This window comes from Rhinolophus hipposideros (genome assembly GCF_964194185.1).
Source record: "Rhinolophus hipposideros genome assembly, chromosome: 2".
Lineage (NCBI taxonomy): Eukaryota > Metazoa > Chordata > Mammalia > Chiroptera > Rhinolophidae > Rhinolophus > Rhinolophus hipposideros.
Genome location: NC_138048.1, coordinates 57476293 through 57503945, shown reverse-complemented (window position 1 = coordinate 57503945; position 27653 = coordinate 57476293). Strand labels below are relative to the sequence as shown.

The 27653-nt window shown below is 35.9% G+C and overlaps 1 protein-coding gene across 8 annotated transcripts in view; it reads left to right on the top strand.

The window, feature by feature from the left end:
- The window catches only part of TP63 (tumor protein p63), a gene marked incomplete at both ends in the record, with an annotated part of 216509 nt that overhangs the window by 127960 nt on the left and 60896 nt on the right, over positions 1 to 27653 (top strand). For 6 of the 8 annotated variants that reach the window (XM_081075338.1, XM_081075337.1, XM_081075340.1 and 3 more), the window contains one exon: positions 13980 to 14234. The exons of 1 other annotated variant lie outside the window; for it this stretch is intronic. In XM_081075338.1, coding sequence (XP_080931464.1) covers positions 13980 to 14234 — 255 coding nt within the window. Of the gene's footprint in view, positions 1 to 13930; positions 14235 to 27653 lie in introns of all 8 variants that reach the window. One more of the 8 variants, XM_081075339.1, reaches the window with a different exon arrangement.

Below are 27653 nucleotides of genomic sequence, written 5' to 3'. Positions count from 1 at the left end.
AATGTTACCACAGATGTACCCAAGGTTTTTTTGAATTGACATGATTTTTTTGGGGGTGGGACCTGAGCTGGTGGGATAGAGGGGGATAGGTAAAAAAATTCTCCCTTCATAATAATATGAAATTAAACTTTATCCTTTGTTAAATACATTTTTAGCTTTTAATTGTTTTATGTTGCTAAAAAAGGAAGAGCAAACACATACCAAAAAGACATCTCAGTGAAAAATCACTTGGGTCTTGCCATAGAAGTCTAACTATTTTGAAGATAAAAATGTTTCCAAGCCTAATAGACTCATAATTTTCCTTTAAATGTTTGATGAGAAAAAAATCAGATGACTGATGCGTCATTATTGTCCAATGCCAATTTAGCGGACTCAGTTGCCTGTAAAGGGTATATGATAGGGTAGTGGATTTTGTTTCTGGAAGAGAATGGATTGATGTATCAAAGTAAAACAGTTGATCCAAAAGTTAAACTATAAATTATATTCCTAGTCTTCTTTTATGAACACATTTTGGAGGCACAAGAAAATAGTGAGTAGTGGCTTATTAGTGTGCTACTTTTTCTAAATATTTTATAATTTTCACTTAAACCTTAAGTAAAGTTGTAATATTCATGAATAGTAATGTTGAGGGGGAGAAACAGGTTACAAGAAAGACAGACATACTCTTTAAAAAATATTTGCTGAGCAACGGTTACGTGTAAGATGGTGCATAGGCTATAAAAATGAGTGAGAAACAGTTCCTACACCAAGAATTTTACAGTTCATGGGGGAATGAATATCCAGTCATAACAAAGGACAGATCTTCAGTGTCATATGAGAAGGGTGAGGAAAATGATATAAAGTTCAGAGGAAGACAGTACTTTGAAGCAGGAGGATTGAGAAAGTCAACATGTATACGTGGGATGTAGCTGTACTTGGAAGGACAGGTAGCTCTTTCTAAGTCCTAGACATGTAAGAGGGAGAGAGAATTTCAGATGAAGAAACAAGCAACAGCACAGGAAGAGAGGAGGGGTGAATTCTGGTGTGCTCAGAAATGTTAAATAGTTCAGATGGAATTGAACGTATGAAAGAGTTAGGAATTCAAGTAAGAAATGCAAGCTAGAGTGGGCTCATGGTGGGTCATAACACATTTTATATAGTGGCAATGATAAGCCATGCAAGGATTTTCACAGAACAGTGGTGTAATGGGAGCTGTACTAGGGCACAATTGGAGAGGATACATGGCTTTGCTCAAGACTGCCTAGAAATATAAAACCCATTTCTCTGCATTGCACATTGGCTGCCTGTTTTACAAGAATATCCATCATTTTTCTGGGACCTATGAAAGGGTAAAAATGGATTGTTTCTAAAGTTTTCTATGACTTGTGGATTCTCTGCCTGTAGCTCCCTTTAATAGTTATGGCCCCTGCCATAGATAAGTTGGGAACCCTTGGTCTTGGTTTGTCCTTATTTATGTAAGTATGTTCATACAAATATAATTATTAATAGCATCACTTTCACTTTCAAAAGTGTCTAGTTACAAGACAAAGTATATGGCCATCCTACACACAGACCCCACTCTTTATTTCATTATTTTCCCCTTACTCCTTAATGAAAAAGTAGTATAAGTTTGGCTATAAACCAAATAGAGTGATTTTGCTATCTCAACCACAAACCATTTAGATTATTTCCCTCAAGAAAATAAGCATTTCCTTACAACCTAACACTTACAGAGCTAATTAAGTATAGTTACGGTGCAAGGCAACATAAGGAAAGCAGAAGTTATGAAGTTGCAGCCACTGGCCTCCGAGCATTCACAACCCTAGAGTGCATATAAGTTGTTCATAAATGACTCCAGTATAAAAGATACCAAAAGGTAAGGCACATTTTGGTAAAAGACACCAAAAGTTCTCAAAGACAGTGAAATGGCTTCAAACTGTTCTCGACAAAGGTCATATTTCACATAGTTTGAAGATCAGAATTTAGCCGGGGGTAAAAGGGGGGAAGGGAAGAAGGTCATTCTGTGTAGAGGGTAGAAAAAATGAATAAAAATACAAGGAGAACTGCATAGGACCAGATAAAAGAGCATGATGTATTGACTTGGAAAGAGAATGTTGATTTAAACACTGATCTGTATTGAATATGTCAAAATGGAAATATTTTGTAGAAATAGCAACAAAAGGTGATACGGGCTTTTATCTCAGTAGGAGCTAGAACCCATGCGTATTTCGAAAGCATGGGCAGTGTTCAGAATTCAAGATTGAAAACTTTGTCTGAGTGCTCCAGGGATGGTAAGTGGCATCATGCAGGGAGGGAGAAGAATTAGCCCAAAGGATTGGTTGGGTTAGGTAAAGTTGAGGTTTTCCTGTTCTCATTCCTTAGACTTCTATTGAGACAGATAAGGTGACTTTCCCTAATAGGGATTCCATAATTACATTTTTTTAAATTAATCAAATCTGGGAACAAAACCCAGACTGATTCTCCATGTTAAGTATTATCAACTTCATTTATTAAATACACATAGTCATCTTAGAATTGGGACAAGAAAACCTTATTCCCTGGTCACTGCTCTAAATGCAAACAGTAATCCTAAAGTTAAATGTGACACAATATATCTGCCAACTATGACATATGTTCAGAAATGAGAATTTCTAGTTCTAATTGGGCGATGATAGAGCAGAAAAAAATATGAATGTCCCATTTAAGAAACAAATAACCTCTGAAATCAAACAAAAAACAACAGCAACAAAAATCATGATCTTGGTATTTTAAAATTTTAAATCTTTGCTACAAAATTTTTTTCAAATTTCATTTCATACAAGGATACACATTTGTATTTAAGATTTGAACATAAATATTGGGGGAAGACATGTGTTTACCCATATTAATAGCCTCTCTTTCCACAGCCTCCTTCATTACTTCCATTTCACCCAAGAAGAAAATGTAGGCAATTAAAGAGATAATAGTGGGGTAGGAGAGGGTAGGTTCATGGGGAAAGAAACTAAGTGACTTGATTTAAAGTCAAAGGGAGTGGGTAGGAGGGAGAACTGAGCTCTAGGATAAACAAGGGGAGGTCCAAGCTTGTAGTTCATTCCTTCCTCTACCTCACCATCTAAATCCTGGACTTGTATGAAGTGGATTTGGAAAATTATTAAATGTGAGCATGTAATTGTCCTGCCTTTAACTTTGTGCAGATGTTAGAGGAAGCAATGGATGTCCACAAATACCCCATTGCTACAAAACCTCCTTTGCTAAATGCTGTGTCTATAAAGTCTTCTCAGAAATAGAAGACTTTATACTTCCTCACGTTTGATTGTCTTATTTGGACTGATAATATAGCACACCTATACTATTCAAGAAGTATTCCTTTCTATCTTTGAAAAAAAATTTGGAAAGTTCTTTATTTCATCTTTGATAATGACTACATTTATACACTCTAAGTTTCTTTTCCAAAGACAAACTCAAGTAGATTGAAGCTAAGATGGCTTCACCAGATAATATTCTCCTGTCAACTTAAAATTAAGTGACTGGTGTTAAGATAAAGCACACGCTGGTTCTAGGTGAAGGAATAACTGGCCAGAATGAAACATTTTTGGAATGTTAGTGGATTTGTGTACAGTGTAAATTGATATCTCATGCAAAACTTGTGAACTGAATTGCATCTTGTCTGTGTTTCTTAAATGGCCAAAAAAAAAAAAAAATATCCTCATAAAAGCTGAAAGAGGGAATTTTGAGTCAAACTGTGGTGTGTTGCCAGAGGCGGAAATTTATGAAACACTCTCATCAGCTCTTCTGGAAACACTACAAAAGAAATAGTTCTACTTTCTTATTGGTGCTAAAGCCACTAATAGATGCAGTTTAGTATAATACCCCGATGAGAATTACCACCCCCAAAGTGTGCTTGCCTTGGAAAGAACTCTGTACAGGCATTTTCTTTTTCCTTTTAAGCTTGTGCAAAACACCCAAAGGGGCCATTTCCAATCCAGGCAGTGATCTTTCTCAAGTTTATTCTTTCTCAGATCACAGAGACAATGGGAATATGCCCTGTTTACTCAAATCAGTCTGGATTAGTGTCACTCTATTGATGGAGTCAGAATTAAAAGGAAAACCATTACTCGCTCAAAGGGCAATATCAGATGTTTTGGGAATGGCTTGATTACTTTTAAATAGACCATGTGAGACTCTGTCACTAGAATAAGGTTGAGGACTCTACAAGATATACAGAGAGACTGGTAACACTGGGTGAAGCAGAACGCCCTTCATAAGCCTTAGGCCTGGGAAATCATTTCAATAGACAATCCCAAAGAGCTTGAAAGGCTTAAATTCAGAACAGTGAGGTTTCAGAAAAGATCATTTTCCTGCCTTCTTTCTATACTTTGACACCACCCCCTAAATATTTATCTCCAGGTCAAATCCCTGCCAGTTTTTAATATTCTTTTAGGGTGCTACTTCACTCTTAAAAATTTCTCAGGTTCCCCCATTCAGAATAACCCCTCCTTTGTCTGAGCTGTTGTTCTTCTCTGCTCCTCTCTCATTACCCTCTGTATGGACCAGATGCCTTCTCCCAGCTCTAAACTGAAGACTCTTAGAGGGTAGAGGACGTGGGATATGCTTAAAGAGGTATCTTCAGATAACAACATGGCCTGTTGTATACACTTACAGAAATGGCTCTTTGTAACTGACCTGTGCAAAAAGCCAAGCCATCGCACACGTTGTACAAGCCCTGTCTTCACATGTATGTAATGAATCATATGGTTTTCCTTGACATCTTGCAAGTCTTTTTTTTCTTTGTAATGAGCCCAGGTATTTATTTATTTCCATTATACTTCAAGTGGCAAGAAAGTTTTTAAAAGACCGGGCAGTTTCCTGAGTAAGGAATGACTTGTACTCTAACAGAGGTAAACAGTGTAAAGTGTGGGCTGCTTTCACTTAATTGATTACCCATGAGAACAGAGAATGTGTTTGATTTAAAAAAAAAAAAAAAAAAAAAAAAGAACAGATTGGATTTTTATCTGGCTTTGCAGTCTCTTTTTAAAAGTGTTTGCTTGCTTCTACACTGTTCCCTTGATTCATTTTTGTCCCCTGCATGTCTCTTGGTCATCACCAGAGATGTGGATGGTTTGCACTGGGTGAATAGCTTGATCGTTTGCAAACACTTTCTCCTTTTATTTTCTATGGTGTCATTACTAAAGGATATCTGAGAAATCTTTGTCATTTTGCTCTTAAACCTGGTGTCCCAGTTTCTTTCTGTTCAAATAAGACACTAATGAGCTGTTGTAATTATTAAGCCCATTGATTGATTGTTACTTTCATAATGGGCTAAATAGAATGAAATGAATAGATGAGTGTCTTTCAAAGTAAGGCATGTCTTCTGCATAGCTGGAAATTTCAGTTTTATTCTGCAGTTAAAAGTGACAGCTGAAAGGAACAATCCAATGTTATATAAGTCTCCATGTCTAATTACAAAGTATAGTAAATAACTAAAAACTTTAATTATCTCAAATATAATGAAAAATGTAGTAATCACTGAAGAACTTGAAAAGCAAATTAGAACTGATGAAACAGTGCTTCTCATTTGAATATGTATAGAATAGTAAGACACGAGTGTATTTGTTGTTTCATGCTTTAGTTTTCCCTTTGCAAAACAAAAACAAAAACAAAAACAAAAAAAACACTAGTGTTTCAACCTCTGAGTGTGTGTTGTCAAGTCTGGGAAATGAAGTCATGAATTCAGACCATTTGCAAGTAATGGTTTGTAAATCTGATAAACTACAATCTCAGTTTCTCAAAACATGCATTTATAAGCCCTTAATTATGACATTATTCTAAACTGAACTCTGGGTTACTGGGCAGAGAATCATGGAAGTTAAAGAGGGAGGAACCAATTTGGTGACCTATCTACCAGAAATGAATGTTTTTCTCTAAGTTTTTCTTCTGGGTGGTTTCTTTCCTAAGCAACCTGCACTTGGCCACAGCACCATCGGTAGGTAGCGAATAATTATATGACCATAAAGATTTGAATTATTATTGCTGACCTAGATATACCACCAACAAAATCTAGACCATCAGGTAAAAAACACTGCCTTGGCACAAAAATGTGTATGTGTTTGTTTTAAGGAAGTAGAAGCTCATTAATAAACTTCCCAACTAGGTGTGAGCTACCAAGCATTACTCATTGCCTTGTGAGTGACAGGACTGGCTATTCTGCTACTAGTTCCCATAAAATCTGCAGCTAAAAGCATAATTCCCACCTACAGAAACAAAGCAAAACACCAAGTAAAGGTCACAAAGATTATTTGGAGATGTACTATAACATTCATCTGGCAGTAATATAGAAGGAGATGAATTCAATTTGGAGGCAGACTTATTTCAGCATAAAAATCAGTATTTAGTTGTCTTAGAATAAAAAAGAGAGTTTCTGAAAGTGATTTTTATTTTGAAAGGTATTGCATGTAATTCTTTTAATAAATATTTCTTGAGCACCTATTGTGTCAGACACTTCCAGATATGAGAATCAGCACTACACATGCCAGATATGTTATCTCATAAATTTATGGTCTAGCAAAGAAATCCAACATTAAAAATTAATTCAAATAATTTATTTCAATTATAATGATATGATGCAAAGGGGAAGTTAGAGTGCTGTGACAACGTGAAACAAAGGAGAATAGTTACGTGGGCAAAGAAGACTTCTCCTGAGAAGTTTTCCTGAGAAAAGACATTGAAACAAAAACCTGCAAGATGAGTGGAGGAATGGGCTACATGTGCAAAAGGCTTGAGAACTGAAGGAGTTTTTCACTTTTGAAAAACTGAAGGAATACCTATTTGGTCTTTCTTTAGTGATCACAAGGCAGAGTTTCAAATAATGCAGCCTAGGCCATTTAAAAAACTTGGAAAAGTCGTTCAAAGAGAATTGGAACCCACTCACTGTACTCAAGCTTACGAATGACCTGATCAGATTTGCAGTGAATTTCAAGTCCAAGGAGCTCAGTCTCTAACTCTGCAATTACACATATTCTAGGAATACTTAAAATTTTATATACTGTTTTTAATCAATGGAAAACGTTTTCCTTAGATATGAAAAGGTATGCTTACACTGAGTATAACTTCGATAAAAATTGCATACAGAAATATGAGTGACTCTGATTGACATGAAATCAGAATGAAGGTTACTTAAGAAAGCGGGTTCTCCAACCAGATTTACTGGTTTCACACTTGGGCTCTGTCACTTACTACCTTAAGCAAGTTACTTAATCTTGTAGAGATTCAGTTTCCTCATCTATAAAATATGTATAAAACATGGGATAATAATGCCACCTCGCTCACAAGGATTCAATGAGTAAATACATGCAACACTTGAACACTATAAGGGACCTAATAAGGACTCAGAAAGAGTATTCATAATAGTAGTAGTAATAGTAGTAATCACTAATATTCTTTTCATACAGAGGATTGAATATGGATGTTAAATATGTTTCATATTTTTTAAAAATCTTGATGGTCACTATTATTTTATTGTAATTGAAATGTTTTAAGTTTCAGGTAATAGTGAGCAAAGCTATCCCCAGTGATAAAATGCTCATCACAGTTAGTCACCCCATTGTTTTAAGTCATAATTTCTGATATGGGCTAGCAGACACATTATCAAAATTATTTTTAAATAGTTTAGACCCGCTTTAAAAACCAACAAAGTATTATTGATGAGCTTCTAAAGTGGTGTGCTTTCCATATAAATAGCCTGAACTTCACTGAAGGTTTTCATTACTATATACTTTCTTGTCTTAATGTTACCTGCTAAATAAATCTATCAGAATAGTGATTGTTAAGCATTGAAAATGTCCTCAAACATATTTTTGTTCCAATTTTAATAACTAACTCTTGGTTCAACTTAAAGAACCTGAAACTCTGTATATTTTTTTCTATTACCTGGATTTAAATTTACTGAATATTGAAATTATACCTTTCTGCTAAGCCCAGTGCTTCCTCGGTATGTAATGGTGAAGTGTTTCTTTCAGAATTCAGATGTTCATGGTTATAATTTTGTTCATTTGTCATTAATACTAGAAGGGAGTACTGGCTAAAATCATAGAATTTAAAGTTTATTTTTTCTTAATTGAGCTCTCAACAGTGTAATTTAGCTATATTTGAATTGAGTTTTAACTTCAACCCATTTAACACATCCTGGCTTTTCAAATACTAGGTCTAATATTTGTTTACATTGGTGTCCACTTGATCAGCCAACTTCATATTTATTTGTCTCAGCTGTCATTATTTCACCTGTCATTGTCTGGCATTGGTGGCTTTTAGGAGGTTCTCTCCTAAGTTATGGAATCTTGGTCCTCAAAGCAATCTTGACTCTTTGTATCAGAACATAAAACATTCAAAACATTCTAGTAAACTCTCTGTACCTACTATCTTTCTAGGTTTGTGTGTGCTTAAATGCTTTGCTCTTACATTTTATTTATTAAAAGTTTTAAATATATTTCACCTCCAAGCATTCACTTTTTAGGACCATTTGGACTGCAAAAGAAGTAAAATTTTATAAAATTTAACAAAATCTGGTTTTGAGAAAAATGTGATGCTAAATAAATTCTTAAGATGGAAAGAAACTATTTTGACATAATACAATATCTTCTTGAACTCGAATGGAGCACTTTAAGTCAACTGTGTTTAATTCTAGCATAAAACAAACTATCATTCTTTGAGGTGTTGCAGGTGGTAGAAGACTAAAAAAATCACAAGTATTTCTCCCTAAGGCAGTGATTGTTGAAAAGTCACTATCCTGTTGATATTTGTAGATGAAAATGTAGTACTGTCTGCTAGAGCATAATCAAATGAATGCTTGTTAAAGCCAGGGTCATGAAGAAAACAGTTTTCTTTTCCCAGAAGGGGCTTTAGAATGTTCACAAAAGTTCCTCGTGAATCCTGAGATGAAAGGTTGTATCAGCTGAGGAAACTATTATGTATGTTTGAAACATTTTAAATTTCTAGGTTTGGCTGGGAAAATCTGTGTAAAGAAAAAAGTGTTATTTATTTATTTAAGTTTTTAAAGCAATCTCATAGTATTTTAAAAGAGCTTTGCAGATGAGGATGGTCATACCTACCAGAATGTTAGAATTGGCTCACCCTTATATTTGCTCATCAGAATCAATCTCCCTATAGGAAACCGAGATCCAGGTTGTTCGTACACCTTGCCTAAGTGTATACAGCACATTAGTGGAAGTGTGGGGACTTAGACCCTGCATCACCAAATCTAAGTTCACAGTTCTTTTGCATTACTAGGATCCATTCAGGAATGTAAGGAGTGCTGAAGAATGTTCAGTTCTCTAGCCTCATTTAAGAGTCAGTGAAGGATTATAAATATAATTTCTTCCAAATGAAATTTGGGCACCTAATTATTTCCTGTGATAAGGGAACCCTTGAATTGAGGAAAATAAATTATGATTACATATCCCAACAGCACCCTCTTCTATCCCCGATTTCGCACTCATTCCCAGTTTTTATTAACCTCTTGCCATATACTGTTGGCTATTGTTGCCATAAATTAGCTATGACACATAGTCATCACTGGTAAAGAGACTTATAAAATTTCTCTCGTACAGATAAATTGGAGGAGTTAGATTTTCAGAAACACTAGTTATATCTAAGTCCCTGTTTCTATTGTACTGGTCAAATGACTTGACTGGAATCCTTTTCTGATGTTAAATTCTTTTATAGGGAGGTAAGTACATACTCCACTTTAAATAAGTATAAACCCAGGTATTCTGTATTGAGTTTTGTTTACAGCGATATATACCGATACATTATTTTTGAGCTGATGAGAAGAAAATTGAGACCCAGAATATATTCAGAATTTAAGCTCATTAAACAATGTAATCCAGGAAAGAAAAATAAAATGAAACTAAAGGGATTGCATTTATAGGACACTTAAAGCAGTAACTAGTCAGGAAAAATCTAATCTTCCATATTGTCATTTTAATTCTAAGCAGCCAAATGGAATTTTCATGAAAAAAATAAATCAGTCTGTAGATGGCTATGAGAATGCAAACGGATTTATGAGGGGAGTAAAACAAAAAGAAACAAGAAAACAATCTTCCTAGATTTGGCAGTGGTAGTTTTACTGGTTTTTTCTTAATAAGAAAGCAAGCAGTTTGAGATTCAGCCCCCGGGTATACCTACACTTATCATGCCAGCTTCATGTTTCAGAACACCCCAGGCTGTTCTGTAATTACCTGGAATATGCTAAGTCTCTGTGACCAAAGTGTATTTCATCCTTGCTGTGATCAGATCAGCTAGTCTGTGATGAATCTAAATATATTACAGCTACAGATGTTAGTATTTTTCCTGGGTCCAGGCAGTGAGTCTTCCATTTCAAAGTTATTTTATAGGAAACGAAGAATCTTTGAATTTAGAGGAAATTGATTATTTTACTTTATCAGACTTACAGTAGATATCAGACAAATTGCGTTCATTTTTACATTTTATATTTTGTGAAAAGAAGACTGGTTTCTTTTTCAGGTGTGATAAGATAGATAGAAAACATTTTTCATTCATTCGTTCATGGACTGTAGAGTATATTAAGGTTATTCTGAAATCAAGATACCTGGTGGTTAGAAAGGAATGATCTACTTCCTATTCCACCTCAAATAGTCTAATAGTTTCATAAAAAAGACATGGGACATATGGGATTCCCCATAGAGTTCTTCCAAGGGCAGTTTTTGTGACTGATATAAAAGTGTCATGTTCTAGCTTCTGAGCCTCTTTTATTTGTCATTATAAATAGGCATTAAATTACCATCCCAGCATATGCAAGTTCCCCCCTCTGTGTTTATGGAATTGCTGACAGTAAAAAAGGGGCCCAAGTACTGCTCCCTTAACCCCACCAGCTTCACTTTGGTGGAAAATAAAGGACCGATATCATTCACATTAACCTGGCACAGAAGTATCTTCACAAGCATGCAGAATGTGCCATCATTGAAGAGCCCTGTACTTCATTTAATTCTCTGCTGTCACCATTTTGGAACTCTTAATAATTTATGAACAAGAGGCTCTGCATTTACATTATGTAATGGGCCCTGAAATTATTTTGCAGGACCTGTGTGTGTAACACTTGTTCTTCTTGGCAATGTTGGTCTGCCCTTGCTTCCAATCATACATGGTTAACATGTCCACATTCTCTCTTCAAATCAAAGAAATAAACAAATAAGAAACTCTTGTTGTTCACTAATTTTTTTTAAATAACTTCTAAAGTACTGTTTTCTATGGAAAGTTTATGCCATTGCTTTTTAAATAAAGCTATAAAAAGTATTCAAATAGATTTCCAATAAAAAAGTTCTTTCTTTGGTGGGTTTGTTGTTTATGTTTTAGGCTAATTAACTCAAAGTTACTAGTGTTGGTTTTATGCTTTTTTAATTTTTAAGATGCTTGAGTATACTACTTGGCTTATGGTTATGTCAATTAAAATTTGGGAAAAATTTAAATTGAATTGTGCTTTCCTTTTCACCTTGGATAGTAAGAAGCTTTTTGCCCAAACCTGAGAAATCTAGTTATAAATTAAGGCATTAGCTTTGGAAGCAAATCCTGTTGTTGTCAAGTAAAATATTTCACCTGAAACTGCATGGAATTAAAAATTATGGCATTCAAAACATGTCCATCAGCACCCACAGTGCTATTAATGACTTTCAGAATACAGTTTCTGCTTCTTTGGTTCCATCCAATATGTTCAGTCCAGGGGTCTCCTTTGTGCCTCCAAAGTAAATGGAGTTTCCATTTCTCTTAAGTCCTTCGAGAAGCGCTGAGTGTTTGCTCACTGACTTTTAAAGCTGGGTCCCAAAACATTTCTCTTTACATATATTGAAAAAAAATTCAAAGGGCCATGTTTCTTTGTTCTCATCCAAGCCCACAATTAGCTGAAGTTCCATTCTGTGTAGCTAGAAGGAGGAGGAAAGGGGTGGCCCAACAGACATTTTACTGCTAGTGAGAAAGTGCTTCTCTGAGTTTCTTTGTCCTTTTTGTCAGGGACAGCTGCCTCCCTAATTGTACTGCTGTAGGGAAGCACGTGCCTCTGGGAGCATTATCTGATTCCTACAGGACTTTCAGGAGTGCTTTGTATACTGACCCTTAACTTGAACACAAATAATATCTTTTCAATCCCCTTCCCAGGCTATTGCCTCGGGCTTTGAAATCTTAACAGCTTTAATTTAGCTAGGGGTGTGGACTCATTTAAACAGGCTTCAGGTTTTATTTTTTTCTCCTCTAGTTGTCTTACCTGCAGTTTTGCGCACCTGTCAAGAGGGGAAGCTGGAGATGGAAGAGAGGAGAGGAATAGGAGCTGTAGGAGTCAAAAGGGAGAGAAGGCGAGACAAACAGCTGCTCTTGTCAGCATGGGGATAAGTGTAAAGAGATTAATAGTTATTTGAAGAGCAAATGGGGACGTGGCATTCAGCAGTGGAATGTGAATGTATAAATGTAATGGAATGGGCATGCGACCATTAACATTTAGACAGATGCTCTCTGGACTGAATGGAATGACAGAGTCCATTTCTGCTCCCCACGTGAAGCAAAACATGTAAAGTTTAGTAAAATGTTTTTATTAAATGTAAAGTTCAATTATTTTTTTTTTCAGATGTCATTTCTTTGTGAGTTTGTTCTCCATAGTTTTACTTAGTCTGGGACTCTCAGAGTTCTGTTTCAGTTGAAGAGCCAGAGAACTCACTTTTTTTGTAAAATATGTACCACAGGCCTTCCTCTTCTTGCTTTTCCTTTTGGCTTCCCTTTGTTAACTTGTAGAAACAATGAGATTTCCATGTGTCAGAATGTTTCACAAAGGGAAATCTGTACCATAGGCTGTTGTCCCTGCTGAAAATGTATCCATTTTAACTCAGGTGTAGGAATGACTTGAATTATCTGACCAGGCTGATAGTTGTGATGGCGTGGTCAGGGCCCTGAGCTCAGAATCAAAAGGTTGGGTTTCAAAATCCTCACTCTTTGGTTATTAGCCAATGCTTGAGCAAATTGCTTCCCCTCTCTGGTAGTAATACAGTAAAGATGTTTTGCAGATTAAATGAGAAGAAACTAATTCATTCTTTCCATAAACATCTTACTGAGTACCTCCTCAGTGCTCAGATCTGTTCACATAAATGCATCTGGACCAGGAGCTACATGAGTTGACGTACGTCTGAATTATATCAAATATAGAATTTTAGTGGTAACTAGATGACATTTGTCTTAGACATGTTCTACTGTGGAAAAGAATAAACTGCTCCATAGAAAATGAAAAAAAAACAGATTAAAAATTATGTTGTGTTTAGATGATATACTAGGCATGTTAAAATATATAGTTGGTTCTTCCTGACCCTGCTATCCATGCCTCTCCAGTCTTCATGAAACTAGCTCTTGGGAGGAACTCTTGATATCCTGGGACAAAATTTAGAATTATAAGACTATATATTGTCTATGTCCTATATATAATAACCTAATGCTTAAATCACCTTGAGAACATATCTGCTCTGTGGTCTTTCTCATTTGAATACCATTGCAGACAAAAAGGAAACGAGAGAGAGGGAGGGAGGGAGGGGGAGAGAGAGAGAGAGAGAGAGAGAGAGAGAGAGAGAGAGAGAGAGAGAGAGAGAGAGAAAGTAGCATTAATTTATTTTAAAAAATTCCTAATCAGCTACTCAGTACTTGACACTTTTTGTCCTGTTTGTGAATAAGCACATATTCTACTTGCAAATGCTCTTGAGAAGACCACAGTCTCCAAAAGCTGCACATAAGAGCTGTGTGATCTGTGCAGGTCATTACAAACACACACAGACACACCCACGCGCACCTGAGACTTCTCTTGTTTCAGTGTGTCACCCACTGTCCATTTTACCTCAAACGTGAAGTATTAGGGACCTGAGATCGAACGCTGCAGAATGCATGCACCAAATGATGCCTTTATTTGGAGCAGTGATCTGCAGGTTAAATGGTTAACTTTGGGGTTTCTGGGTGTCCTGCAGCCACAGTACACGAACCTGGGGCTCCTGAACAGCATGGACCAGCAGATTCAGAACGGCTCCTCGTCCACCAGCCCCTACAACACAGACCACGCGCAGAACAGCGTCACGGCGCCGTCGCCCTATGCACAGCCCAGCTCCACCTTCGATGCCCTCTCGCCGTCGCCCGCCATCCCCTCCAACACTGACTACCCGGGTCCGCACAGCTTCGACGTGTCCTTCCAGCAGTCCAGTACTGCCAAGTCGGCCACCTGGACGGTAAGAGCACCAGGCGCCTATAGATATGCCATTAAATCTGACCCCCAAGTGCAAGGATACTGTTCAACACGCACTTCCCCCCCCACCCCCCAAGGGACTTTTTCCCCATCAAAGCTTAGAAATCCATGTTGAATGGTAGAAAATCTCTCCCTGTCCTCTAAGGCCTTCTTGGTTTTGATATTTAACACTTGAACCAGAGAGAGAAAAAGTGCCAATTTGTGGGAAAAGCCCCGATCTGGGAACCAAAGGCCTGTATTCTTGGCTGGCATCTAACAATTTCAGCTGATGTGTTCTTGCGTGCTCAAGCTGTTGGGCGGTCCTTTGTGTGAAAGTTTTGGGAAAAATGTAAAGCATTATGCCAACGAAAATTACCATAATCATACGATATGTGTTTGCAGTCAGAATGTAGGATAGTTACTAGTCTCATTATTTTGAAGAAGTAAATGTCACATTAAGGTGTGATTTACAAAATGAATAAAATCACAAACTCAGCAACTGTAACAAGAAATTAAAATCTCATTTATTATGGAAGGGTTAAATTAGTTTATACATGTTGGTTCTATAACATGGATCATACTTTATTGATACATATATTTTTATTACATTTAAAAACATTTTCCCCCAAAAAAGCCTTTAAAACTATACATCAGAACATTAAATTAGTCCAAAAGTATTTTAATTTAAAATGTTTGAAAAAAAAATCTTTCCATGTGTAACTTTTCTAAGAAAACATGGAAATATTTTTAAAAATTCAAAAGGTACAAGAATGTTTATTCTGTTTCAAAGTTTATTTTGTGATGTATTATAACATGAATAAAGCTCAAATATATAAGGGAGGGGACCTACAAGACTGGTTTTAACTGGTTGATCAAAGAATGCCCAAGACCAAAGTGGCATGCGTGTTTGTCAAACAATTTAATGTTTGCATGGATTATAGAAATGCTTCCAAATATCATCATCTTGTTGAGAAAAGTAGCTTTAGAATTGTTTTAACAGTTTTTTCCCCCCTCTTTGGCAAATACATTTCTTTGGAAAGTGTTTCTCTTTTATGTTATAATATTCAGTTCATTACAGGCTTTAATCCAGTTGAATAGAGTTTACGAAATAATCTGCATTCATAACACTGCATTCCAATATAATTTCACATGTGTTCTCATTTTGACCTCACTTCTTTGTGAGCTAGGTACGACATGTTTTATAACTCTCATTTTACTAGTGAGGAAAGCCGAAGAATGTGGAGGTTACGTGACATCCCTAAAGTTACAGAGGCTTTTATGTAGCCGGTCCTATATTTCTGATTTGTCCCTCCCTTACTAAATTGAAAATTCTTTTTCCCACCATTTCACATCAGGATGTCCCCAAATCATCTAAAAATGTATTTTAATGTTTTTCTTTCATGGTTTGAGAAGCGGGTCTGTCATGGTTCACATTTCAACCATAAAGTCTAAGTATTAACTTAAAACCTAATCTCTCCTCCAATTGTTATTTATCAATGGTGTCATAATCTTTACTCCCTTTTATAGTAATAATCCTGGAGATGGACACTAAAGGTGAGTAAACTTAGAGTCCATAGGCCTTAAATAAATATTGGTTGATCAAGCTAAGTAATCTTTTGCTGGAAAAAAACACAATAGAATAACTATTTTGTAAGTGGAACACCGATGTGTTTTAGAATAGGGGTCACCAACTGGATGTTTACCGTCACTGATCTTCAACGCGAACTCTTTCTTGCTTGGCATATTCAGGCAGAGCTCCACTATATTAAGAGTGAGAGCATCTGAAGGGATGATGGCAAATTAGCACCACTAAATGATTAATCATTTTTTTTTTCTAAAACGGTTTAAGAACCTTAGGAGTGGAGCTTGATACAAGTGCAACATTAAAATCAGTCTTTCTCCTCCCTTCCTCACCATCTCCTCATACAGGAATCTGAAGTCCTTTTTCAGATTTAGCACAATCCTCAATCATCTTTGATCAAAACCTCTCTCTCAAAGTAAATTGTCTTACACATAAAGGTTGGAGATTTCTATCTAAATGGTAGGTTAAAAAAGGAGCATTATTTTATGGAGCGCACTGGTACAGTTTCCTGATATATGGCAACAGTGATATCAGTGCCCTGAGAAAGCGGGTAGGCACTGTGGTAATGGAAAACGGGGTCTGGTTCGGAGCCAGAAAACCAGGCTTCTCGTCTTGATTATTTTTGTGACCTTAGCCAAGAAACTTCATCTTCCTAGAAGTCAGTCTGTGCCTCTGATGAGGATAAGGATGAGTATGGTGAAACCTACCCTTTCCTTAAGGTAAAGTAGTATTAAATAATCAGCATAGACATGTTTTAGAAGGACGTAGTTTGTAATCAGGTATTTTGCCTGACATTAATGAATGAGCTTGGTTAAACTGTTTTGTCCTTCTTAGGTTTCTCTTCAGTTGTCTGCAATCTACCCTCCTATAGATTTTGCAGAATAAGGTGATTGAATTAGATGTCCAGTCCTTCCTACCCTGGTTCCCCGAAAATAATACCTAGCCAGACAATCAGCTCTAATGCGCCTTTTGGAGCAAAAATTAATATGAGACCCGGTATTATTATAGTATGTTATGTTATGTTATGTTATGTTATGTTATGTTATGTTATGTTATGCTATGTTATGTTATATTATACCCGGTCTTATATTATAGTAAAATAAGACCAGGTCTTATATTAATTTTTGCTCCAAAAGACACATTAGAGCTGATTGTCTGGCTAGGTCTTATTTTGGGGGAAACACGGTACTAGTGTGTCACATGGTTGTTATATCTTTATTAAGTTCTTTCCTGTTCACAATCAAGTTTATTTTAGGCTCAGGTGCATTTCTTGTAAATCTAGAACACTTGAATCCTATCTGAGTACCTGCTGAGATCACCTAAACAGATACAAGTTCTTAGCCTTGGACACCAGTGCCTTGTACAGAAAAGCATCTATCTCTTTGAACCAAATTACATATCCTCACATTTGTGAATAGACCTCACATTTTTAAAAGTATTTTCTCATACATTTATTTCAGTTGAGCCTCATAACCATGGCTGTTAGATTGTCTTCCCTCTTGATTAGTAGAAGGTAAGGACGTACAGGGACACATAGGCCCTGTGGAGTATGGAGCTGAAGCCCAACTGATGGAGGATGATTTTATGCTGTATTACACATCACCTATTTCTTAGGCATCGGTGCACTTTTAAGCAATTTTTCAAAATAAGCCACTACATTTTAAAATGGCCCTCAAACTGGAAGCAGCAGACGCAGCTGTCATTAGGAGGCCACACTGACTGTAGTCTTTTGGTGATTCTTTAATAAAAATCTTTTTAGTACCATTTTATCACTTGTCATCCTTCTGTGTCGAGTTTTCTCTTTTAATTTCTGATTTTACTCTGCATTATCACCAAAATATAATTAATACATTTAAAGTATATAGGCATGTTTCCTTTGCTTTCTCTATGTTTTAAATAACAAACGTGATCATTTCCAGTTCTGTAAAAAAATGTGCTATTTATTTTAAACTTCTTCCAATGAAATAAATTGAAGTGTGTTAATGTTCTACATTTTCTCTATTGTCACACACAGTCCTCCCAAATCAACAGTGATTTTGGGATTTAGTGTCAGACTTTCTTATTTCTACAATGTAATTGCCACCACTTATGAAAACTTCCCTTTTGCTTTAATGGAGTTCTGCTCTACTACTGTAGCCAGGAATCATCAGTAATAGGGCAGTTGACAGAACAATAATTTGGAAATGGCAAGAAACTTAGGTGCAGATTTCAACCCTGAAATTTACTAGGCATATGCGATCAGGCTAAACCCGGGGTGTCCAAACTGTGGCCCTTGGGCCAACTGCGGCCCACAATCCATTTTTAATTGGCCCGCAGCAAATTCCAAAAATATATTTAGTTTACTTAAATAAACCAGGTGAGGCAATGCGTACTTCACCTCGAGTGAGTGGCCGGGCTGTTCGTGTATTTTATCGCATATGGCCCTTGGTAAAAAAAAGTTGAAAAAAGTTTGGACGCCCCTGGCCTAAACAATTAAATCTATCTAAACCTCACTTTTCTCACCTACAAATGGACATGTTAATGCTTTTTCTATCATGAGGATCACATGACATGTGTAAGCACACCTACCAGCACTTGGCTAGCTATAGACACACAAGTACTTATCGAGTCTGAATTTAAATTCCCTTGTTTCATGAGTCTATTATAGTCTTGTTGAGGGTGCGTGTGCACAAGTAATACTTTGAAAGAATGCAAAGCAAAATTTCTCCTACTTTTTTTTTCTATATTGCTTTTTTGCTATTAGCATGCATACTCTTTTCCCCAGGGACTGTGATATTATCCACTATCCAAATATATGAATAGATGGCATAGGATGATAGCAGGCTCTCCCATAGACAGACTTCTGCAGGCTGGCTGTGCTCCTTTCTTAAGCCTGCCCGACAAGATGCAGGTCCTCCTAGCCAGAACCTGGACGGGCCTTTTCCAGATTTCAGGACCTGTAGATTTACAGCATTTATTTCTCATTTTTAAGCCGCCACTTAATTTGTGGGGATACCTTTTTTTTATTTTATTCTACATGTTAAATAAAAGATAACAGAACCTCACTTATTGAAATGTCAGCACATTAATTTGTTGTGCCAAGTATGGAAGCAGCCTAAGCACTCACCAGGGGGAGAACTGATTCAATAATTTATGGCACATCCATATAATGAAATATCTTGGCCATTTAAAAGAATCTCAAGCACTGATCTGGAATGCTTTTGGCATTGCTAGTGAGAAAAAGATAAGCTTTCTATGGCACCTACTTGAGAATTGAGAGATCGGTAAGGACACCACTTCTGAGGGCAGAGTGTTTTCATTTGCTCTAGTGAAGAGGCCTCTTTGTTAATATGCGTCAGTCTCTCGATATTGGACTCATGCACCTTTGTCAGTTTGAGAGCTGTTTTTTCGCAACCCAGGACTCACTGTATTATCTGTGTGCAAACACAGTGAAAATCCTCCGGTTATTGTTTTTTCTGTTGTGCTCACTTTGAGATAGTGACCCTGGCCTTTGGATGCATGATCACTATTTGCTGCTGTGTCTTTCTTCCTTCATGGACTCCAGGATCTTGGCGCGCAGGCCCCCTGACATACTGCTCAGCACGACGTCCAACATACAACAGGCCCTTAATAACTACTAAGAAACTTTGTTTTCCCCTCATAGTTGAAGGAAACAATTATAGTTTCAAGCAGTATCCCTCAATTCTGACCTTGATCGCCAATTGTTCATGAATTTGGTCCCTGCTATTCTTCCTTTGCCTTTCCTAATCGTGCTAGCCTCATGTCGTGTTCAGAGCTTTGAAGAATCCGACTTGAGCAAGTGGGAAGATTAGGGAGGTGGCATGTGAAAGGGGAACAGCCAGTTCCCCAGAGAGTTTCATTGATCCCAGCATATCAGTCTTGCAAGCTTGCTCCTCTTGGCTCCACAGGCAGGCTGACAGGCTTGCCTGTGGCCCACCCTCCCTGTCATCAGGTTACCTGTAATGTAAGACTTCCAGAATAAGGCTGCCAGCTCTGCAGAAACTTAATGCAAGACAGCCCGTTGCGTGGCTCTCTGGAATCTTGAGACTCTTAAGGATAGCTCATCAAAGAACATGATGTACAGACAAACTTTTCGGTGGTGAGTGTGATTTATCAACTTCCTTTCACAAAGGAAACACTTTTCAAAGTTGGAGCCTTTAATTGCGGCTTGAGCTCGTCTTACAATTGAGCGGCTGTTAGATTTCATTGATGAATAAGGGGAGAGGAATCAGTAAGTAGACTTGGCTCTTGCCAGTGATACATTTGTTAATCATAGTAAGGTTATTTTCACTTCTTGCCATAGCTATCATATAAATCTCCCAAGATGCATATAGACGTGTCTTTGTGTGCCCCTTCCTTGATGAAGAAAGTAACATTGAGCTTATTCATCTATTATCCAAGCTATTTCTTAGTTCAGAATATTGAGGAAGAATGTCATAAATAAAGTACTTGGAGATTCTTGGTGATGCTTCATGTTACTTTGCTCTAGGTTTTGGATTTACAAATGAATTTCCATTTTAAGACATGGTCCAGAGGTGTTGTTCCCAGTCCAGAACAGAATAACTTAATCAGCACGTTTTCCCTAAATTGTTTAGATTGATTCTAGATTAATGTATTTGTAGTAAGCCAGTTTCACCTAACCTAATGTTTTTGCCCTGCCACACTATACCGAGTGATTTGTTGAATGTACATAGTTTCTATTTAAAAGAAAAAAAAGATATGATGTATTGGATCTAGTATTACAAGATGTAACTACTGACTCTTTAGAGAAATAAATGATAGCAAAAACCCTTTTTCTTTTTTCTTCTTGTTCTTTTTCCTCCTCCACCTCCTCCTCCTCCTTCTTCACTGTGTTATCATTAGCAGTGATCAATTTGGTTCTGTAGGTATTACTAGCCACTCAGTATGTCATTGTTCCATTGTAGCTTTGCTTCCCCAGAATGGTGGATTAATATGGGGAAGACCCTGATATTAATCAATTGCCATGAAAATTCCCATCAAAAACAGGAATCTGATCATCAGACTCTTTTCCTTTAACAAATCACTTTGATGATAGTGGAGGTGGAAAACCCAGACATCGTTGGGGAGTAGGGAGGTAGCATAAATGAGTCAAATGATAAAAGCAAGGATGGTGGCAAAATAAGCTTATGTACTCTGTCTACAGGGGTATCTGCTTTGCGACCCCCATCTGTTGTCATGGTGAAACAAGGCCTGGTTTTAAAATATTAATTTTTCAAGACCAGCTATTAACCTGCATTTGCATATAATATCTCCGTATCTTTAAATGATAGTAATATTCTTTTTAAAGTTGTAAAACACTACAGACCAAACAAAACAATAGGCAGACTGAATTCCATCCTTGCAATATATTAACAGTGACAAAGGATGAGTACTTAAAGTTTAAATAAAATAACTGGAAATTAGAGCTAGCATCTAAGACATAGGTTACTAGTAAATATATTCTATTTAGAAATAATAATTCTCTATCCTTTTTAAAAGTTTTATAGACTAATCCCTTCCTGCAAAAAAGCAAAGTATTACCTTGTCAAAGTAGATTTTTCTCAATTTGTTTTCTTGCAGGAAATGACTTTCCTACTTCCACATCCCTATAAATGTTATTTTATTTAAAAAATGGTATGCAGCATTGGATCCTTTGCATAAAGCATCTTATTTGTTTGTTCTTTTTATTATTAGAGTATTGATGAGTCTCTGTGACTTAACTCTAATATGGCCAAAGCTTGGGAGCAGCCGGATGGCTCAGTTGGTTAGAGCGCATGCTCTGAACAACAGGGTTGCCGGTTCAATTCCCACATGGGCCAGTGAGCTGTGCCCTCCACAATTAGATTAAAGACAACGAGCTGCCTCTGAGCTTCTGGAGGGGCAGCCAGATGGTTCAGTTGGTTAGAGCACGAGCTCTCAACAACAAGGTTGATGGTCGGCGGTCGGCGACTGAACTTGGAGCTGAGATGCGCCCTCCACAACTAGACTGAAGGATAACAACTTGGAGCTGATGGGCCCTGGAGAAACACAGTGTTCCCCCATCTGCCCCAATTAAAAAAGAAAAGAAAAAATTAAAAAGATAAAAAAATAAAATTGGCCAAAGCTGTAATCAGAAAAGGGCAATGAGATTTAAAGGGCTTCAAATCAGTTTTCTCAGCCCACTAACTGATGGCTTATTTTTAATTGGCACATACAGAGTATGGAAGGAAAAAAAGCCACCTGAAAATTGAGGTATAAACAGAGAATAATGTCATAAGAATTTTTTAATGACTCAAGAAAAACACAATGTATCATTAAGCTAAACAAGAAATCCCTTAAAATCAGCCCTGAATGATGTGTGCCATTTGCTGTGGGATTGTTGCTCTTGGCGCATTCCCATATATGAGTTTTGCACATTCTCCTGTTTGCTTCCACCAATATTAGCCATTTCCATAGTGTAGTGTGATCAAGTCTTGGAATAGTTCCCACCCCCTCTGGTGGAGAAGGGCAGATGTATTTTTCTCATGAAAGGTATTAAAAATCAGCTGTCATGTAATGAGTAAAAGCATGTGCATATAAAATAAATCCTCATACTTTTCTGTCATCAGCAATTAATATTTCTACACAGGTCACTGGGACTGGAAGGAGACTTGAGATAACATAGCTTTCTACCCAACAATTTCCAGTTCTTTCAGAATAAAGCAGAGTTTATTGTAAAATAGAAAGGAAACTCTTAGACTTTTTAAAGCTCTGCAGATGTTTTGTAGACATGGAATGGTTTTTAGAATGAGGGGTCCTGTAATTAGGCATATGGAAGTCTAAAGATAATGATCTTAGCAGCCATCTCTTCTGTGGTTTTTAATAATGATTGCAACCCCATCCTCCTCAGGCTCCCCTCAGCTAAAATTTAAAAGAAAATTGATAGTAGCCAGAGGCCCTAGATCTAATTTATTGTGAGGTAAGTTAGAGAAGGATTCTCACTTTATAAATAGAATGAACCTTCTCATTTTAGTTTTAATCTAATAACGAAGAATCATGATTTCTTAGTTTAAAAAAAGGATAATTTGCCACCTTATTATTATATTAGAAAGGTCTAAAGAACTTGGAACAGCATTTATAATTGTTTTACTCAGAGTTAGTTAATACTGAATTTTCAAATTCATCACATAGGTGTTCCTTCATGGGTTACTTACTTAGTTTTTACTTTTGTTTTACTTTTGTATGCTGATTAACAAGTATCATCTGCAGTAAATCTTGTGAAAAATATGACAAATAAGATGAGGACACCGTTTCAAAAGGTTTTCTCTTTGTGCAGTTTTCAAGTTGTATCAAATAGGAAGACTGATGATTACTTAAGAATCCTCATTTGAATTTGAGAAGTCTTCTGAAAGGCTTGGGAAGAATGTAGTTCATGAAGTACACTAGAACACAGGACTCAGAAGGACAACTTTTGAGGAATAAGCAATGTCACCTGGGCAAATTTCTCAGTCGCTACCCATCTGTTCAATGGGTATTGTAATATAGCAGATCCTCAAATAATGTCATTTTATTGTTTTGTTATAACACTGATGAGATGCCATAGGAACTTAGCTTTTGTTTATATCAATTAGCCTTTGGTGAAATTAATTTCGTTATACGTCATTCCATCGCAGTTCCAAGAACCTATTGATAATGATAAGTGAGGAGTTACTTGGCAGGAATGCTGTGAATCTTAAATTTTACAAAGTACTTTAGGAGCCTGAGAATGAAGTTTTAAAAACATAATATGTTATTATCCTGGATTTTTATTTTTAGATTTACCTGTATGAGTATATGAATACTGTATCATATACACGTTTACAATTCAAGCAGTTTTCTGAGCTTTTCCATGTATAAGCAGATATTACATGAAACAATATTGATACATAAATCCTGAGAAATAAATGAGATGAAAATATGTTATATATTGTATGTGTGTACAGATATATATATTTTTAAATGTAAAGTGCTTTTTTTTGTTGTTGTTGTTAAAACATGTTTAATTGGGTCATATAACTGTTAACCAGTTACTTTTTTCTTAGAATCTCAATGTTTTATTGGTAATATTCAACAAAGTTGAAATTGTGATCATTTTGATGGGGTCATTAAAAGAAAATGTACTATTTTCCTTAAAAATGCAAAAATAAATATGCATATTTATATAAATACAAATATGTTAGTTTAGTTGAGTAACAAATGAGTTTATTTATAATAATTATAATTTAGACTAGAGAGAGATTCCTACTCTCCCTCTTTACTTGTTTTTTCCTTCTACCTTGTGTGTTGAGATTTTCATATTTATGAATATAAAGCTCTGATGTTAAACAATATAAATTGACTTTACTTTTTTTTTTACTACTTCATATTCTTGAAAAAACAAATTTCATTTTCCCATAAGAACAACATTATAATTATGGATTGCATTTCTGACCAAGGGATTGTCATTAAGTAAGTCATAGATATGATTAACTTTATGTCGTAAAAGCAAAACTCTGACTACTCTCACTGTAATCATTTAAAATAGCAAAATGATTCTCATAGTCCTATAGAATTTGCTTAAATATCTTGTGTGCTTTGACATCTGTATATTAAGTTTACTTAAACGTAACATTTTAATGGTTGTTTTTATAAACTTACCAGAAATTGTTGTTAATATAATTAACGTTTTAATTAACATTTTGACGTGCCAGCATTTTGATGCATTTTATGTGTGATAATTCTATGTTTCTCAAAATTTTCTCTAGGGAAATTGGAATGAATACTTATCCAATAGATTCTTGTTGCTAAGAATGATACTAAAATACAAATCTGTAGTGCACACCATTCTTTAAGAGATTGAATCATTTTTTAAAAGATATTACTAGGAATTTTACTTATTAAAAAAAAAGAAAAACTGGATCTTATTGAAAGTAATGAGTTTTGTGTGTGCCTAGCACGGCATTCTCTAACGTAGGTGTCTTGAGAGGATATAATGTCCCCAAAGGCAGCTGATTAAAGAAGAGGCTTGGGAGTGCTAGTGGAGAGAGTTCTGTTCCTTTGCCTTATTGATAGTGGAGTATTTAAGCACCCATGTTTTGTATTAGATGCAGCGTTGGTGGTTTGCCTTTAAACACTATTCAAGTTTATCACCTACACTCCCTCTTCCAACCTTTCTATACAAAACCATAGAATGAATTGGTAAGGCTTTTAGGAAATGGTGTTTAGTCAATAATTAGATAAAGCAGGTAAAATATAAGGTATTTTCAGAATAAAATTTTGGAATAATATTTTCTATACTTTCACAGTTAGAATGGATGCATAGAAAATGTATGCATTTTTGTCTTAGTGCCTAGAATATGTTAAAGTTATTATACACGTATAAATAAAAGCACGTTGTTTTAAGACGCTTTAGCCTAACTTTATTCCCTTTGAGTTAGGAAGACACTTGGCAAATAACTATTTTAATCAATCTTTTAAAAATAAAATCATCAACTTTAAGAGTTACTATGGATAACTCATCTATAGGCTTATGTTGTTATTTCATAATAGTTGTTGGTAATGGATTATATTCTACATGTATCTATCTTCGAAGACTATAGCTTACACTTTTGTTATGTAGATATGTGCAGATATTTATGTTTTATGTCTGAGAATTATATAATTTAACAAACATTAGTGCATCTATGCACTTTTATGGTGTAAGAGCTAGAATGGCAGGTGATGGGTAACTTGAGGTCTAGAGAAAGGGAGATGTTTTACTCAGCAGCAGAACCAGAAGGCAATATAAACTTCCTGTCTGGTTTTCTACTCAAGAAGCAATTAAATACATAGCTATTTATATGTTTCTATAATGTATTCATATTTCAGAATCGATTTCTTGCCTAGGACTCCGTGGTTTTCAGTCATAATGCTTTTCTTTGCACAAACATTGTTGTAAACATTGGCGTTAAAAGGTCTAAGAAATGGGAAGTTTTTTTTTTTAAGTTTTATAGAATCTCCTCTCACCCAAATTCAAGTGTAATTATCATCTTAGATACTTTGGGATTAGGAATGAGAGGAGGAAGAGGATAATCAAAAGAAAGAATAGGAGAGCGAAGAAGTGAAATGGTTTGTCAGAAAATAGTACATCCTTTTATAAACATATAACATACACACTTGAAATGTGTTAGTTGTATGTTTTCTAAGATACTTTTGTAGTTCTGAAACAGGATAATTTCATGACATGGACGTCAATATTGAGGAAAACAGCCAAACCAATTCCGGTAGAATATTCAAATTCAATCTAGAATCTTCACTTCCTTGATTACTGCATTCTATAGACAACTGGATGTTTTTGCTTCAAAGTATAAGAACGTAATTGTATTTCCTTCAGTTGTCTTCTCAGGAGAAATGACTGAGCTATTTCAAAGAAGGAGAGAAAAGGCACTTCTTATTTTCTTATGTCTAGAAAGTCTTGTTCTTTTTGAGAACTGTGCATTTGTTTTTAAATATACCCAGTACTAGGTGGTGTTAGTCAATATGATAAATGTGTCATTCTATATCCTTTCTTAAAATGCTTTGAAATTTCCAAGAAAGAAGGTCTTCATAATTATCTGGCACTATTTTTGTGAAATAAACATAAGCCATAAAAATTTAAGTCCCTTTTTCCATGTGTGGTAATGATGGTTTTATTTCGCTAGGTGTGGCGTTTAACTTTGTCGTTAGTGCCATAATGTAATTGAAGCAGTATTTTCATGTCGAAGCAATTAAAAAAAAAAAAGCTCTTTCTACCTGTTAGAAGTATTCTTTTATTATAATAACTTTGAACCTAAGCTTTCCTTCCCACTAACTCAGAACACAACCTAACTCCCAGAGCTTAGATTTGGTTCTGACATTGTTTGCCTTTGCACAATAAGTGTCCACATATACTCCAAAGAAATTACAAGAGCTACTTGGATATCTTTTGTCACTGGTCTCAAAAGAGGGTCAACCATGCTCATGGCGTAGAGAATAAATACTTCAGGACAAAGTAAATTAGAAGGGGAGGAATTAGATATCGTTTACCTGAACGCTGCCCACGCTGTGATATGAACAGTGAGAGAGGTTACATCCTTCTAAGATGTGCTTATAAGCATTTCTAAGCTAAGAAATTTTTATTTTTTTAAAATGGTTTGAAATTTGTTTTGAAGTTGTCTCTTGGACATATGGTTGTGGGGCATAAATTAGCTGCTAATTTATTGCTTTCTTAATTTATTTGACATTGGAATTTAGACTTTTGAAACAGAATTTAATGCTTTGAAACATTTAAGCAAAATAGGGAGTGATCTTTTTTCATAAATTCCTGATTTAAAATAAAAATGGTCTTTCAACTACTAAATTGTAGTAAGATGTGATATAAATCATATAATCCTGTAAAATATGAGAGATAGTTTCAGTTTCTCTTTTTTTCAGTTTTCTTGCAGGACTGAAAGTTACAAACATTGTGACTGTCTTAGTGCTTAGCTCTCTAGCTTATCCTTGCTTCTTCCAGAAAGCAGGGACTGGGGCTCTTCTCCTAAAGGACAAACAAAAGTGCCTAAGGAGGCAGGGTGATGAGTGGAAAGAATTCAAGCTTTGTGGCAAGATAGACCTGGGGTTGAATTCCACCTGTCCCTATCTATGTGGCCTTGGGCAAGACACAGTTTCTATTGTAGGGCAGCTTCTAAATGGGATACTACATCTTAGGTAGTAGTGTTATTTGTAGGATTGAATATAATGAATGTAAAGTGCCTCCCACCAGGCCTGCCTGGTACACGGTGATTTTTATTAGGGTGTATCATAATTTAAGAATTAGAATTTAGGTTAAAACTGCCCCCACTCACAGATTCATCAGGAACTATAATAGAG